This window comes from Erithacus rubecula (genome assembly GCF_903797595.1).
Source record: "Erithacus rubecula genome assembly, chromosome: 8".
In the NCBI taxonomy this organism is placed as follows: Eukaryota; Metazoa; Chordata; class Aves; order Passeriformes; family Muscicapidae; genus Erithacus; species Erithacus rubecula.
This window is the reverse complement of record NC_136659.1, coordinates 18,561,381-18,575,353: the sequence shown is the minus strand read 5'-3', so window position 1 is coordinate 18,575,353 and position 13,973 is coordinate 18,561,381. Positions and strand designations below refer to the sequence as shown.

Genomic DNA, 13,973 nt, shown 5'->3' with positions numbered 1-13,973 from the left:
TGACTTCTGGTCTTTTGGTATTTAATAGCAACAGCTATCCAGATTTTGCTTGGTCCTGCAACTCCCATTTATAAGAAAAAACTGCAGTAACTGAATCACTCATGTGAACCACAGATGCAGAGACAGGTAAAGAAGCAATTATTTAAAAAATATCTCCTACCATTCCTGTGCTTGTGACAGCCCAGTACAACTTTTGTTCCCTAATGTCAATGGTAAGGAACTCTACATGGTCCAGGTTGCCAGTGAAGAGGGTTTGTATTCCTGAGCCATCCATGTTTGCACTGGCAATCTTTGCTGGGACTCCACTGTCAGTTCCCTGGTCTGTCCAATACAACTTCCTAAAAAAGACATTATCAGATTTGTTAGCAAAACTGGCAAGAGAAATCAGTGGACCAGAGTCACTTGAGCATATACTTAAAACCAATTCCTCTGCCAGTCAAATACTTCATCACATGCTGAACAGAGGTCATGTTGAATCAAACCACAATGAAAAAGAGCTTATTTGAGAAAGAGAAGAATGCCTGTTCTCTCAACAAAGAGAAATACCTGCTTCTCATGAAAGAGAGGAATGCCTCTTAAATAATTTTTAGAAATCCATAACCTCGCATTCATTGTCCCATGATACCATCAGAAGGTAAATGCACTAGAGTATTATGACTGGAACAAAAAAGGAGAATAATAATTCTGTTTCACAGATAGCTGCAACATTTCAGAGTGAGTTTGATTTCCATTTTCAGTAAAAATTATAGAGTCAGAAAAAAATCTAGATGGAGCAGAAAAAAGGAAAATTTTTCTTTTTGGGAGCAAGCAGAAAAATTATGTTTAGTGCTTCTTGACATGTACCCTTTTTCCCTGTGTAATATGTCTTTCTACTAGGCTTGAGTCAGACATCGCAAGATATTTTACAGAAAGACTTTGGACTTCTCTTTATTATGGGTTGCCATTTTCAAGGATTTTTTTTCACAGTCATAATATTCTGAGATTCTTTTTGATTAAAAAATGGTACTATACAAGTATATTGTAAATTAAGGAGAATTAACATCTATATAATAATTTAGGAAGCTATGCACTTATTTTTACAGCTTAAAAAGAGTAAATAAATTCTGCAGAAATATGAAACAAAACCATGTCAAATCCAAGATGAAATCTGAAAACCCTGAACAAGAAAAATACAGAGAACACACTCATGAGCAAATACAACAGCAGTTTTGGAAATTTACCCTCTTGCTGGATCAACTGCCAAACCAATCGGTGTGCCAGCTCCCAGAGAGGTACCATCATTGGTAATCAGTGTTTTCCTGTACATTATGTCACCATGCAGCTTCAGGACCTATGCAAACATTGAACTTATCAGACCATGCAATATGGAATTCATGGTACATTTTTAAATTACAAGGATGAAGCCTAAATCAACACGAAGCTGAAACTGTGAAGACTTTCTCGAACACCATGAAGAAAAAGCACATTGACTTGTACTCTAACCATCTCCCTTCGTAAATACACAACCCTTGAAGGAGCTGCTTACAGCTTGGAACATGCCTATGATAACAAGGAAGGATCCTAGCTACAAAAACAGTTAATCTCTCCATTTCCATAATACCTTCAAGGCCTGAATGGGTTGATGAAATTATGATTTAGGAAGCATCCCATTTCATTTGGTCAAATTAACTGCCTTTTAATTTAATAGTAGGCATTTATATTTTGGAACAAGAACACTAATGACTGGGTTTATTCACAGTCATTACTCTATTATATATTATTTCACTTCCATTTCCCTATTCTGAATGATAATTTTATCCTTCACATACTACGAGACTGCTTGTCTCCAGAAAACTACGTAATATATTGTCAAAACATTTGGGAATGGATCTTACTGCATTGAATGGCAGCATTCCTTTACTATCAGAGGCAATGCATTGGGATTATTGATTTGAAGTAAGGATAGTAACAATGGTAACTCTAGTAACCAGAGATGATGTGTGTTAAGCATTGGAACACTAAGTTAAACACTAAACCTAAGGAGTTGTAGGGAGAAAACAAAAAGAGATAATAATGCACAAATAAAGTTTGCAGAATATATCTATGCACCAATAAAGTGTCCAGAATATACAGCTTTCAATAATTTTGATGATGTTCGAATTTAAGTTTCTGCTCAAGTTTGTAAAGTATTTTCCTACAGACAGACTGCATTTTAAAATAAATCTAATTTTTCACTCAATAAATATTTCAACCTATATACATAGCAGTGAAAAATCTAGGCTCTTATTTTCCTATTGTCCCTCTTAAATAATTACCTCAATTGACTGTGTCCCTGGGTTACTGTAATACAGGTTTGCAGATATCCAGTCCAGTGCCAGACCAACAGGAGCACCAATAACAGTTGCAGGAGCAAACACTGTCCTGTTGGCTCCATCTGACCTCACTCTGTGAATTTCACCCTTGGAAAAAAAGAAGTAACAAAAGTTAAAAAATGCCAAGACCAGAAAACACTTCTCTATTCCAACTACACTAGCACTTCTTTAATACTGCAATCTTTCCTAACGCTAGCACAGCTCAAGGCAGAGATAGAGCAGAACCATGAACAAAAAATGGAGCACAGAAACCAGAGAATATCTTTTTTCAGAGTATCATCCATGACTGACACTGGTCTTAGCTCTGTTTGGGATCTACAGAGGCCTGCAGGTCAGAGACACAGTTAAGAGGCACAGCCCAGAGGCACACATTTGTCAGGCTTTGTCAAGACCCACCTAGAGCAGAGCTAACATCTAACACTCGGCTTGCAAAGGCACCTGTCATTTCACTTGCCAGGATTTAACTTGCTGTTAATGGATTTATGAGCCCTTGACCTCCTACACCATTGTGTATGTCAGCTGTGTCTGCTGGCTGACATCTGTCAAGAATACTTTTTCAGACTGCAAGGGAAGATGAAACAGATTCCCAAGTACTTAAGTAGTTTCTTGAGCAAAGGTTTGCTTAAATAGGTCTCTTTAAATACATCATTGAACTAAATATTCTAACTTTAAAAGTATAAATCATTAAACAAATTGTAATTTCTTTCTGAGTGGAATAGAATACACTTTAAAATTAGTTATTTTTTAAATTGTATCTACTTCAGAGTTGCAAGATGTAAAGAAGGCAGGTTGGGGAAAAATGCAAGAATCTTGTGTGGATAAAACATAACAAGCTTGTGTGAATTGTTTCTGTTAAAACATAATTACAGAAATCTCCTTATCTACCATCATCCTTCTCTAAGACCTAATTACTGCTTTTCTTGACAAGAAGAATTGGTTTTAAGTTTCCAAGGGTGAAGACATATTGGTGAATCAATATGTATCCTATCACATCCGTCTCACAGGCTGCCATAGATTTTTTTTCCTTTTGAAGTATCCATACACAAAAATTATGGGTTTCTTTTGTTTTGGTTTGGTTTTTTGTTTTGGTTTTTTTGGTTGGTGAGGTTTTGTGTTGTTTGTTTGTTTGTTTGTTTGGGGGTTTTTGTTTGGTTTTTTGTTGTTTGGTTTGGGGGTTTTTTTTGTGACAAGTTAGCCTTATGGAACACATAAAATTTCTTAGTTTGTGACCAGCAATAAAAGCAGTTAGTGAAACAATTATAATTAGCTATTACAAATTATTTGAAATCAATATTATTTTAAATCTATTCAAAATTTATTTTTAAATCTATAAGCCTCATACGTACCACCTGGAAATTGTTGTGAGTTTGCAACCATTTTCTACTTAAAGAAAAGGATGCCTCTCTATGATGCTACTTCATTAAGTGCTCAGACTAAATGCACATACATTCATCCTAATGTTAAGTGTCACTGTGTTCAATGCACTGCTCCCATGAAGAACTGTTCTGGCTGTGTTTGCAGAATTGACCCCTAAGCCAAGAGAAGAGAGAGAGTGGACTATAGCACAGCAGGGCTGAGAGTGTGGATCTGTCAATGCCTTCCAGTATTTCGTGTTCATGTCTCTGAGCCAGAAAAAACAATCAGATGTTTCTGCTGACAAAAATAAGAACTGCTTTACAGAGATGAAGCCTCTTTACTTGTACTAGGAAAACAACAAACCAAATAAACAAAATAAGTTGAAAAAACCATGACACAACAACAAAAAACCCCTCCACTTCATTCCTTTCTATTTACCAAAATTCTTACCAGCATCAGTCCAAAACACTTTTAAAAAATAAAATAAAATAAAAAAGGTCTTAATTTAGTGCATATTTTGAAAAGAAGTACTAACTTACTGGATTTTCAGCCCAATAAATCATCTGTTCAGAGTCATCAAAGTCAACATCAACACCATTTTGAACTCCTGCTATTGGAACCATAGCATCATTTGTCTTCTCATCAGGGTTCAGAGAAATTCCATAAATTATATTATCTCTCACAGCAATAAGGAAAGGGTGTTCAACTGTGAAAACAAAGAGTAATTCAGAGTTGCTTCTGGCCAAGAAAAAGGCATTATGATATGCTTTCCCCTTCCTATCCAAAAATTCCATGATGCTGAGAATGGCTCAATATGTTTTGAAACACTTAGAGGTTTGTTCCCTCACTAGGAATGAGGTTAGCAGTTTTTGAAACTGCCGTAACATGTTAAGTTTCAGTATTGTGCAATCACAATGCAAATTCTGAGCAGAAGGAAATAAATAAGGCAGGATCACTCACTGCCAGACAAAAGAAGAATATTAGTGCAGCTGCTTTTTCAAATCTCTGTGAAGGGGAACCAGCCAGACAAAGCTCTGAGGATTCTGCAGGACCTGCCTGTAATGGGTTCTAATGCCTTTTAAGCAGGACCCACAAGCATGGAACAATGTCACAGCAGCAACTGCTGATCATGGCTATTAAATATAACTACAGTACTGTTTACTTGTTTTATACCCGAGGGAACTGACATACTCCCTTATGGTGTATTTACTTTTAGATAAACTTGTACCCTTATGCTTAAATCTTGTTAACAAAGGGCAACACGTCAGGTGATCTGGGAAAATGCATAAGAGAGCTGCAGAGTGAGTCAGCAGCTGCATTTCTCATCTGACAGGGACAAGTGAAAGAGAATCTCCTGAACACAGATTCCCCTCTTCCTTGTGCTTTGGTCTTTGGAGAACTAATTCTAGCCTCTTCTTCCCACAGGCACAAGATACCACTTAACAGGGAACTGGGCTAGCAGTAACCAATTTCCTCTTTTATAATAGAGCAAAGATTTGGTCGGTTTGGATTTTCTTTACTGGCTGTTTAATAAATTAATATAAATTTTGCAGTAAAAATTTTGACATGAAAAACCACAAAATACAGCATCACTGCACCTCTCAAAAATTACTCTCCATACTTCTCTCTGGCTGCTAGAAGTATTTGTCAAATCTAACTTACTGCTTCAAGTTTTACACCTATGCAATCTATACAACCTGGTTTTCCCTCATTCTTATGATGGAAAATAGAGCAAATGTGCTGAGCTATAGAGGTACAAAAAACCTGTATAGCTTCATCAGATTGGCACTAATATAACTTCTGCAATTCTTAAATTTAATACAACTTACACCAAAAATTATAGTCCATATAATATTAATGTAGTGCTGTAATAAATACGTGCATGTTAATATAGTATTTTAATATACACAAATTCCATTGTTTTCAAGCCAGATTGCTACATTACCATCTTTTGTATCAACCGGCAATGAGGCTTAAAATAAAGTAAGAACAAAGGAAACAATTCTTCATCTTATATAAAGCTAAAAAGGGTGCAATCCTAGAATCAATGACATTGGTAGTATTTAATATGCAAACTAAGTAAGTGGAGATCAGCAATATCATTGTTTGTAGAGACACTGGGCAATCAGTTTAATCTTTCTTCTGTAAGATTGTGCTGGCCTATTAAAGTCAACAATGACAGCAAGGATAAGGATAACAGTAAATATTGGCAAAGAAATTACAAATGCCTATTTGTGTGTAAACATATAATCATAAAACCAGCTTGGGTTGGAAGATCACCTAGTTCCAACCTTTCTGCCATTGGAATGGATATTAATCATTAGCAATGATTAAAATATTTTACAATGACAAGAATCAGTATAACTTTTATAACTTTTTCTGGTGTTCTGACCTTCAGCAAAAACATTTTTTAAATTACTCAAATCTGTAGACATTTTCTGTAGACATACTGTTTTAACTGTATAAATTAAATCTAAATAGAAAAAAAACCCCTTAGTTTTAAAGAATTGTGCTTCTCAGAAAGATATTGCTATTTCTCTCTTACAGAACATTTGTCAATAAAGGGGCCACAGTTGTACCTAAGCAGACACAGGGAAATTTGCAACATGTGAAAAATAAAAATAAGAAATGTCAATAGCTCAATTCAGTGGCAGAATTGGTTCAACTTCTACATGTACATGTGCTTCATCACTGGCATGTGACAAAGCACATTTCTTTTATCATGATCTCTCAATAAGCCAACATATAATCAAACAAGTGCAGATTTCTATAATAATCCCAATTTTGTTATAGATTAAATGAATTCACACTTCATTTCAGATTACATAAATTGGTAATTCCCTTGCTACTAAGAAAAATGTGAATGAAATACAGCCCTTTAAAGAGCACATTGCTAAGTATCAAGTGGGCAAAGAACATGATATTGGCCTTTAACATTTATAGTTTTAAAAGAAAAGGATCTTTTGACTGACAGATTTCTAGTATTAGTTCATCCCAAAGATAATTTCGATTAAATTTCAGTGATTTGAAGGTTTCTATATAGAGAGGCACCAAAGCACACTTAATATCTGTAGGATTTATGGAAAAACTAGTAATGAATACTTCGTCTCACAAAAGCAATGTGGTCAAATTTCTAGTCACAAATTGCCTACCACTAATTTGAATTTTTGTGACTTCTTTTTAATGAAGTGACTAAATGACTTTTACAAATTGCTGAGATCTGTGGACTATCTAAAGAAAATTCAGTGGTACTTTTTGATAGAAGTTTTGCTTGCAAAGATTAGTTCTGTTACAGCTTCATCACATATAATCATGTAATTTTAGGCTGTGTTTCCACATCTTCTGCATTTGGCAAACTACATTTTTACATTGGAGAGGGAAAAAGCTGAAGATGAAAAATTTTGATCTGAATTTCAAAATGCATTAGTTCAGATAGACTGAAGAGAGTGATAAGTACCAGGAAGAACATCTTGTCTGATTAGAGGAAACCAAAAGATCATTAATTACTTCTTAGCAAAACACAGGATGAGAAAGAGAAATATAAAAAGATAAATATACAGTCTGAGAAACATAAATAAAACAAAGCCTACCGGTGCTAAACAAGAACTATTTGTGCTATTTATTGTGAGGGATAAAAATAGCAGAGAAGTGGGCATAAAATGGGAAAAGACTACATCTGAACTGAAAATTAGATTTCCAAATATCAAAATTGTGAGGTTCAGTGAATTTTAGGAGCAAGAACCCAGATTAATCTAAAACTGGATCTTGACTGGTGGAAGGCAACGTATGATTCGCAGTAAAGGGTAGCAAAGAAACAAACTTCAGTGACCACAGAAATCTCTTCCAGTCCTGCATCCTGACATTCTTACAATTACAATCCCTGTTTCCTGGCTGAATACTTACAATGAACACATTTACCACAGTATGTTTCCATTTTGACTGATATTAAGCTCCTTCAATATGTATTCCAACATTCCTTGTGGTGAGAAATTTTAACGTGTGGCTTCTTTAAAGAGCTTATAAGAAAATTAATTTCACCCATTTTTCCCAAATTAAGAATGTGAATCTCTGATTCAGTTCTTTCCCAAATCAGTCTCCAAACATTTAGGCCAAGTATATTCCATTTGTCCTAAATGAAGTCTGTCTGGAGTGGTCAAAACTGATTTCATAAGCAGCAGCCCACAGAAATATGTGTTTCGCCTGGGAGATGAATGGATTTCACAATATCAGCTCTTTTTTATCATCTCATTATTACTGCCCTACCTCTCATGCAGTTCCTGTTATCAGGAGAAAGGATCCATCCTGAAGGGCAAGCACAGGAATAAAAAAGTGGTCCAGATGAAGAAAGTAAGCAGAGATGGCTACAGGGGGACGATGCACAGGAATTAATACCTGAAAATAAAAAAGGAACTATTAGCAACTATAACAATATAAGCAACTAGAGAGAATATTCTGTCTTATTGCCATTGACAACAACAACCCAGAACTAAGACAGTTTTCCTATTTCTTTAAAAATTAAAATTATGAAACAATTTCTAAGAACCACAGCAACACAATATACTTGTAACAACATACAATTTTCCATGGAAAACCAGTACATTATCATAGTGGTCTTTGCAACATTTATGCATCATAAAAAATTTTCAAACTCCATTTCAAACTTTTTTTAACTGCGGGGGAAATCAGTGGGATTTGCAGTCCTTGATCGTAATAACCCTTTTAAAAGGGGGATTTAAATTATTTGCTGAAACTTCTTGGGGAAACTATAAAGACAAAATAGTTGTAACATCTTGTTCAAAGATAGTGGGAATTCAATGCCAAGTTTCTTAGATCACTTGGAAACTCTCAATCAAAGGTTTTAGAATGTAAAAAAAAGACATTGAAGGTTTCTCCTGACTGCTATTATTACTATACACTAAAATTCAACCTAAATCACTTCCACAAACCTGCTGCTGAAGAGGATTTTTAAGAATGAGTAATCTTCATAAGAAAACAAAAATCAGATTTTGAGTACATTCTTAGGAATTGCAGCAGACCTTAGTCTAAAAAGCTTGGAAGTTCCAGGAATTTACACAATTGTTACTAAAATAAAAACCAACAAGAACTGAAAACAAATTAACATGATGATAAAATAATGGCATAAACTCAGAACTCAAACTGTAAGAAAATTGTTCATGTCATCAGTTTAAAGAATCTAAACTGGTTAGAGATCTAACTATTTACAAACTAGGAGAGTGGATGACAGTTTTATCACTGCTCCTGGAATTTTAATCAGCACGCAATTATTTCTTCACTTGTCAACATCAGCATGTTTTGCTATTCTGCAAATGCTCTATTCCCTCCTTTTTTGCCAGGCCACATAAAGTACAATAGAATAATTCAGAATAAAAAATTATAAATTTTACTAAATACAATGAAGAAAAAGAAAAAAATTCTCCAAGTATAGAAAGTTTTTTCAACCTTGGGTTGTAAAATAAAACCTTTTAAATCATAGTTATGATAAATAAATTAATGCTATGCCCTGCTAACTGAACAATTTGCAGTGAGAATAGGTGGCTTTAGTTCTGAACATGTCTGAGGAAGGTTTTGTTCCAAAACAAATCCAGCACTGAAAATACTAGAGCCTTTCTCAGTTGCAAGTCTCCACCTTCCCTAGCATGGGGGTGTATTTAGAAGAGAAAAAGAAAAATATTTAATATTTATTAGCTGGAAACACTCCATACACAAGAAATATAACTACAGCTGAAAGATAATATTCATATCAACACACTTCTCACTCTTCAAGTCATGCCATGAAACAATAAAATTTCTGATATGGAAGATCTCTACCTAACCAAAGTAATTTAGGGGTTTTTACAGTCTTTCAGCAGTAAGAAATCACCTGCACAAGATCTCAGAGGTTTATTTATCATTATTGTTTCATTTACTAAAATAATGTAGAAGTATTTTCAGAAAAGGTTGATGACAGTAATCTTTTCCTAAAGAATTATTACTGCACAAGGAATTGAATCTAGTATGCCACAAAGAGAATATTTTAAAATTGAAATGCTTCCCAAAAAAGCTTCAATTGTTTTGCATAAACATTCAGAACAAAGTGTGAGAAAATGGCCCATACTACGTCCTTATTCTTTTTGGCTAGTCATCATCCTGAAATGCTGCCTAGGTTGTTACTTTCCCTAACACCAAATTGAACAGTTGCAAGTCAATAGCATGAATTATTTGCTTGCTTTAATCCAACTCATTTGCTGAAAAGACTAATTCTTGGTGTTCCAATGCACAACACTACAATTACCAAAATTGTTTTGACAAACTTACCATTAGGCTGCTTTACAGGATGCACTGCCACAAGACCCAAAGGCTGGTGAATGTTATAAATCATAACTGTCTGGTTGCCTCCATGCCATTTATTGGCCCGAATTACTCGATTAGTGTAGCGGTCACTCCAGTACACAAAATCTTCAAAGACAGTTAGGCCATGTGGATGCTGCAATATCTAAAAAGGCAAGGTTGATCACCAATTTACTTCTGTAAAGCTTGCAATGAAGTAATAACAGAGGTGAGCATAATTTTTAAATAAATAAATAATGAAGCAACTGTGTCTCAAATGACATTTTTCAGAAAAAAAAATGAAATATCATCTATTGTCTAAAAACAATTCATTAATAATGAGAAAAAATATTTTTAAAAAAACTGGAATACTATATAGACCCTGTGAGGCTAAGAGATGAGAAATTAACAAAGCAGTCCCAAAGCAGAACCCACAGATAAAGAGCCAGCTGTAGATTTTCAAGAGCACAAGAGGAAATGTCTAGTGAGAATTACAGACCTGTCAAGAACCTACATCCCTGATAAGCTCCCCTAAAATTTACCAGAGGATCAAAGAAGGTGGCTTATCTAGATTTCAGATAACCAGGAGTAGAAAGATTGCCTTGGCTCCTATTTCACACTAGTTTTCTCTCCAACCAAAAGTGAAAGCCTCAAGAGTCAATCATTGAAAACATTCACAGTTATTGATACCAGTTTCTGTGTACCAGCTGAATATCTGCACTATTGTGTTGGTACAAGGACAATGCTACAAACTGCCAGCAGCACTTCACTGGGAGATAGACTGTAAAAGGGATGCACACAGCAAGTAGCAGCACAAAACCCTTCACTGCTGTCAAGTGTAATAGTAATAATCACTCACAAAACACCAGAAGTTTCTCCAGGCTTTTTGTTATAAATTTGCCTACAGAAAAAGTACAACCTAGTAGCAGTGTCAGATGTCACCTTCAGATTTCATACATGCAGACAGGACAGATGAGAATGATATAAAGCACTAAGTCTACATGCAGATCCAGACCCTACTGAAGATCTCCTGAGAGACAGAATAGGATATGTAGTTTCTTTTTTTCCAGCAGCAGAGAGCAGATAAAATACTTTACATCTGCTTCACTCAAGAACTTTGAAGAAAAATACACCCAAGGCTATGACAATGATAATATATTTTTAAGTACTATCAGCAGGGACATGGGAAGACAACAGTTCCTTATTAATGTCTTACCAGATCACTTGCAACCACCTGTCGTCTGTTGTTTCCATTGTAATCACAGAAATCAATATAATCAAGGTAAGCATCAGCAAAATAGAGAAGTTTATTTGGATAATCAATGGAAAGTCCATTGGGCCAGTAGATTTTATTATTAATAATCACTGTGCGCATTTTGCCATCCATGCTGGCTTTTTCAATTCGAGGGTTTTGGCCCCAGTCCGTCCAGAACATTACATGAGCACTGAAAAATTAACTTGAGATTAGCAATCTGGGAAAAAAACCTACCTAGCTGCATATTGAGAAACATTACATAAAGAGTCGTTAGCCAAATAATAGAAGCAATCTTTCTACAAACAGTTCTACACAATGATACTGAAAGAATTTATTTTAGCAACATAAGCTTACTTAAGATATTATAGTAGGTTCTGTGTTAAAAATTTCTGTGTTACTTCTACTGCTGTTTCTATTTGTCAATAAAGCAGCATATAGAAGCTACTGGTGTCACTGGTTTTTAATGTTGATTATAATCTCATTTTCCAGTTGCTACATAATAATTTCATATAGGTTTATACTCTAACAGGTATGCACTGATAATCTTAACAGCAGTGAAACTGGCAGTAAACAGAGCTCAAGGCATTGAAGACCTCAAAAAAAGAGTAAAATTTTTGTACATGAACAGTTCAAATCCTCACTTTAAGCCTATACCACTTGCTGTCTGAAATGGGAAGGTGCCTTTTTAATCCATATAATTATTTTAGACTTGGGGCTTTGCAGGTAGGGATATGACAGGAAATCACAGTCAAGTTTGTAGTAAACCACCAACTGAAGTGATACATCACAATTTTGAGTTAATACTTAACTAGGAAGCAAATGTAGGAAAATCTTTTGTAGGTAAAAAGCCGTATCGTTACACTGAAACAGAGCAGCATATCACTAGTAATTCCTCATGACCTGAAATATTAATCAGCTCTGCAAACACCTAAATTGTTTTGTTTCTTCCACTTCTCATTTACAATTCCAATACAATTTGGGCATGTCTCAAATTTTAATAGGCACATCATAAAATAATTTTTAAAAAATTGAAAAATCTTACTCAATTCTAGGATCTAAGACTAGTCCTCTTGGGTTTGTTATATTTTCACTAATCAGCACAGTCCTGTGGCTCCCATCCATTTTGGAGACTTCAATTGTTTCCAGAACAAAGTCTGTCCAGTAAAGGTTACGACCCACCCAATCTACTGCTATACTTTCAGTCACAGTGACACCACTGTCGAACACCTGTGTAATAACAAAAAAGCAGATGAGGGGGGAGAAAAGAAAATATTATATTAAATTTTACCCTTTGCATTTATATAGATATGGAAAATTATGAACCAAGTTTCAAGTATCTTCTAGGTCTATTATGCAGATTGAATCATGATGTACATATTCAAAATTATCACAAAGCATAAACCTAAAACTCCTACTAACTTCAGCAGGTCTACAGAAGAAATTAGAGTTTACTAATAAGAAAAGGAGCTAGTATTTTGATGTTTAAAAAGGGCTTCTTAAAAGCATTCAGTTTCCTTTTTCAAACATCTATATGAAATGTTAGCTTAGCATTTACAAAATTGTTTCACTTGATCTGTGTTATCTCTCTTCTTACTATATATGGATTTCCCTTTTCCTCTTTGTTAACTGAAGATACAGTGTCTTCATTTTCTCTCCATAAAAGACAACAAAACTTACACAGTGAAACTTACTATTTTTCGGTCAGTCCCATTTTGATAAGCACTCCAAATTTTATCCTGTGTTGTATCAGACCAAAAGATACGATCTGTGATTGAATCAAAATCGATAGCCACAATATTTGTCCCATCCCGAATCAGAGAATAAATACTGTGTGACTGAGAAGTGATGTTATCCACAACGATTTGGTTACGACTTGCCACCAGCAAAAGAAGATTCCCAGATTCTGTCAGAGGAATAGAAATGAAGATAAACCTAGATGAGCTATTAAGACTTTAATTAAGAAAACCTAAATGAGCTATTTGAGTAACTGGGAGGAAAAAAAACATTGAGTAATTTACCATGACATTATAGCATCAAAACCATAGTATCTAGATGTACATATTTAAAGGACAAATTAGAATCAATTCTCAGACCAAGATAAAGTATCATATTCAGTCAGTCCATGCTGACTTTTAAACGTAGCTTAGCTTTTCCCCATAACTCTTTTTACACACTTCCCTTCCACTTCCCACACTTCCACTTCCCTAAGTTCCTATCTGGATCTTAGGTCCTCTTCCCTATCATCTAACCAGTTTGCTGACATCCAACATTCATTCTTCCATAAACCCCCTTCATCTACCACTCCTACAACTCCCAAAGCTTTTGGTACCTCCCATTAATATACTCAGCCTGGTCTCCCTCCTTTGTAACCCATCTTTTTTCCCCCTTTAGACTATGTGAGAACAGGGGAGAATAAATAATTACAGGAAAGCTATAGATTGCTGTAATTAGGTTGCACAGATAACATGCTGAAAAACAACCAAAGAGTAGCAAATTACAAAAATCTCCCCATTAGTAACAGCCAAGCTTATGTGCAGGAAAAATGCAAGGGTCTTCCACAACCTGAGTATATCCCTAAACAAGGAAACCTTTAGAGGCAAATTCCACTGGGTATATGGCTCCTCCACCCTGTCAGAGTACTGCATAAGAGACAGAGAACAACTGGCATCTAGGCTATATCAGTG

General features: G+C 35.1%; 1 protein-coding gene across 1 annotated transcript in view; it reads right to left on the bottom strand.

The window, feature by feature from the left end:
- LRP2 (LDL receptor related protein 2) overlaps positions 1 to 13,973 on the bottom strand; it is a 109,591-nt gene that overhangs the window by 46,265 nt on the left and 49,353 nt on the right. The window contains 9 exon segments of the mRNA XM_079310628.1: positions 161 to 338; positions 1,221 to 1,330; positions 2,295 to 2,438; positions 4,247 to 4,413; positions 7,971 to 8,099; positions 10,023 to 10,200; positions 11,251 to 11,479; positions 12,332 to 12,516; positions 12,981 to 13,192. Of these exon segments, the coding sequence (XP_079166754.1) occupies positions 161 to 338; positions 1,221 to 1,330; positions 2,295 to 2,438; positions 4,247 to 4,413; positions 7,971 to 8,099; positions 10,023 to 10,200; positions 11,251 to 11,479; positions 12,332 to 12,516; positions 12,981 to 13,192 (1,532 nt within the window).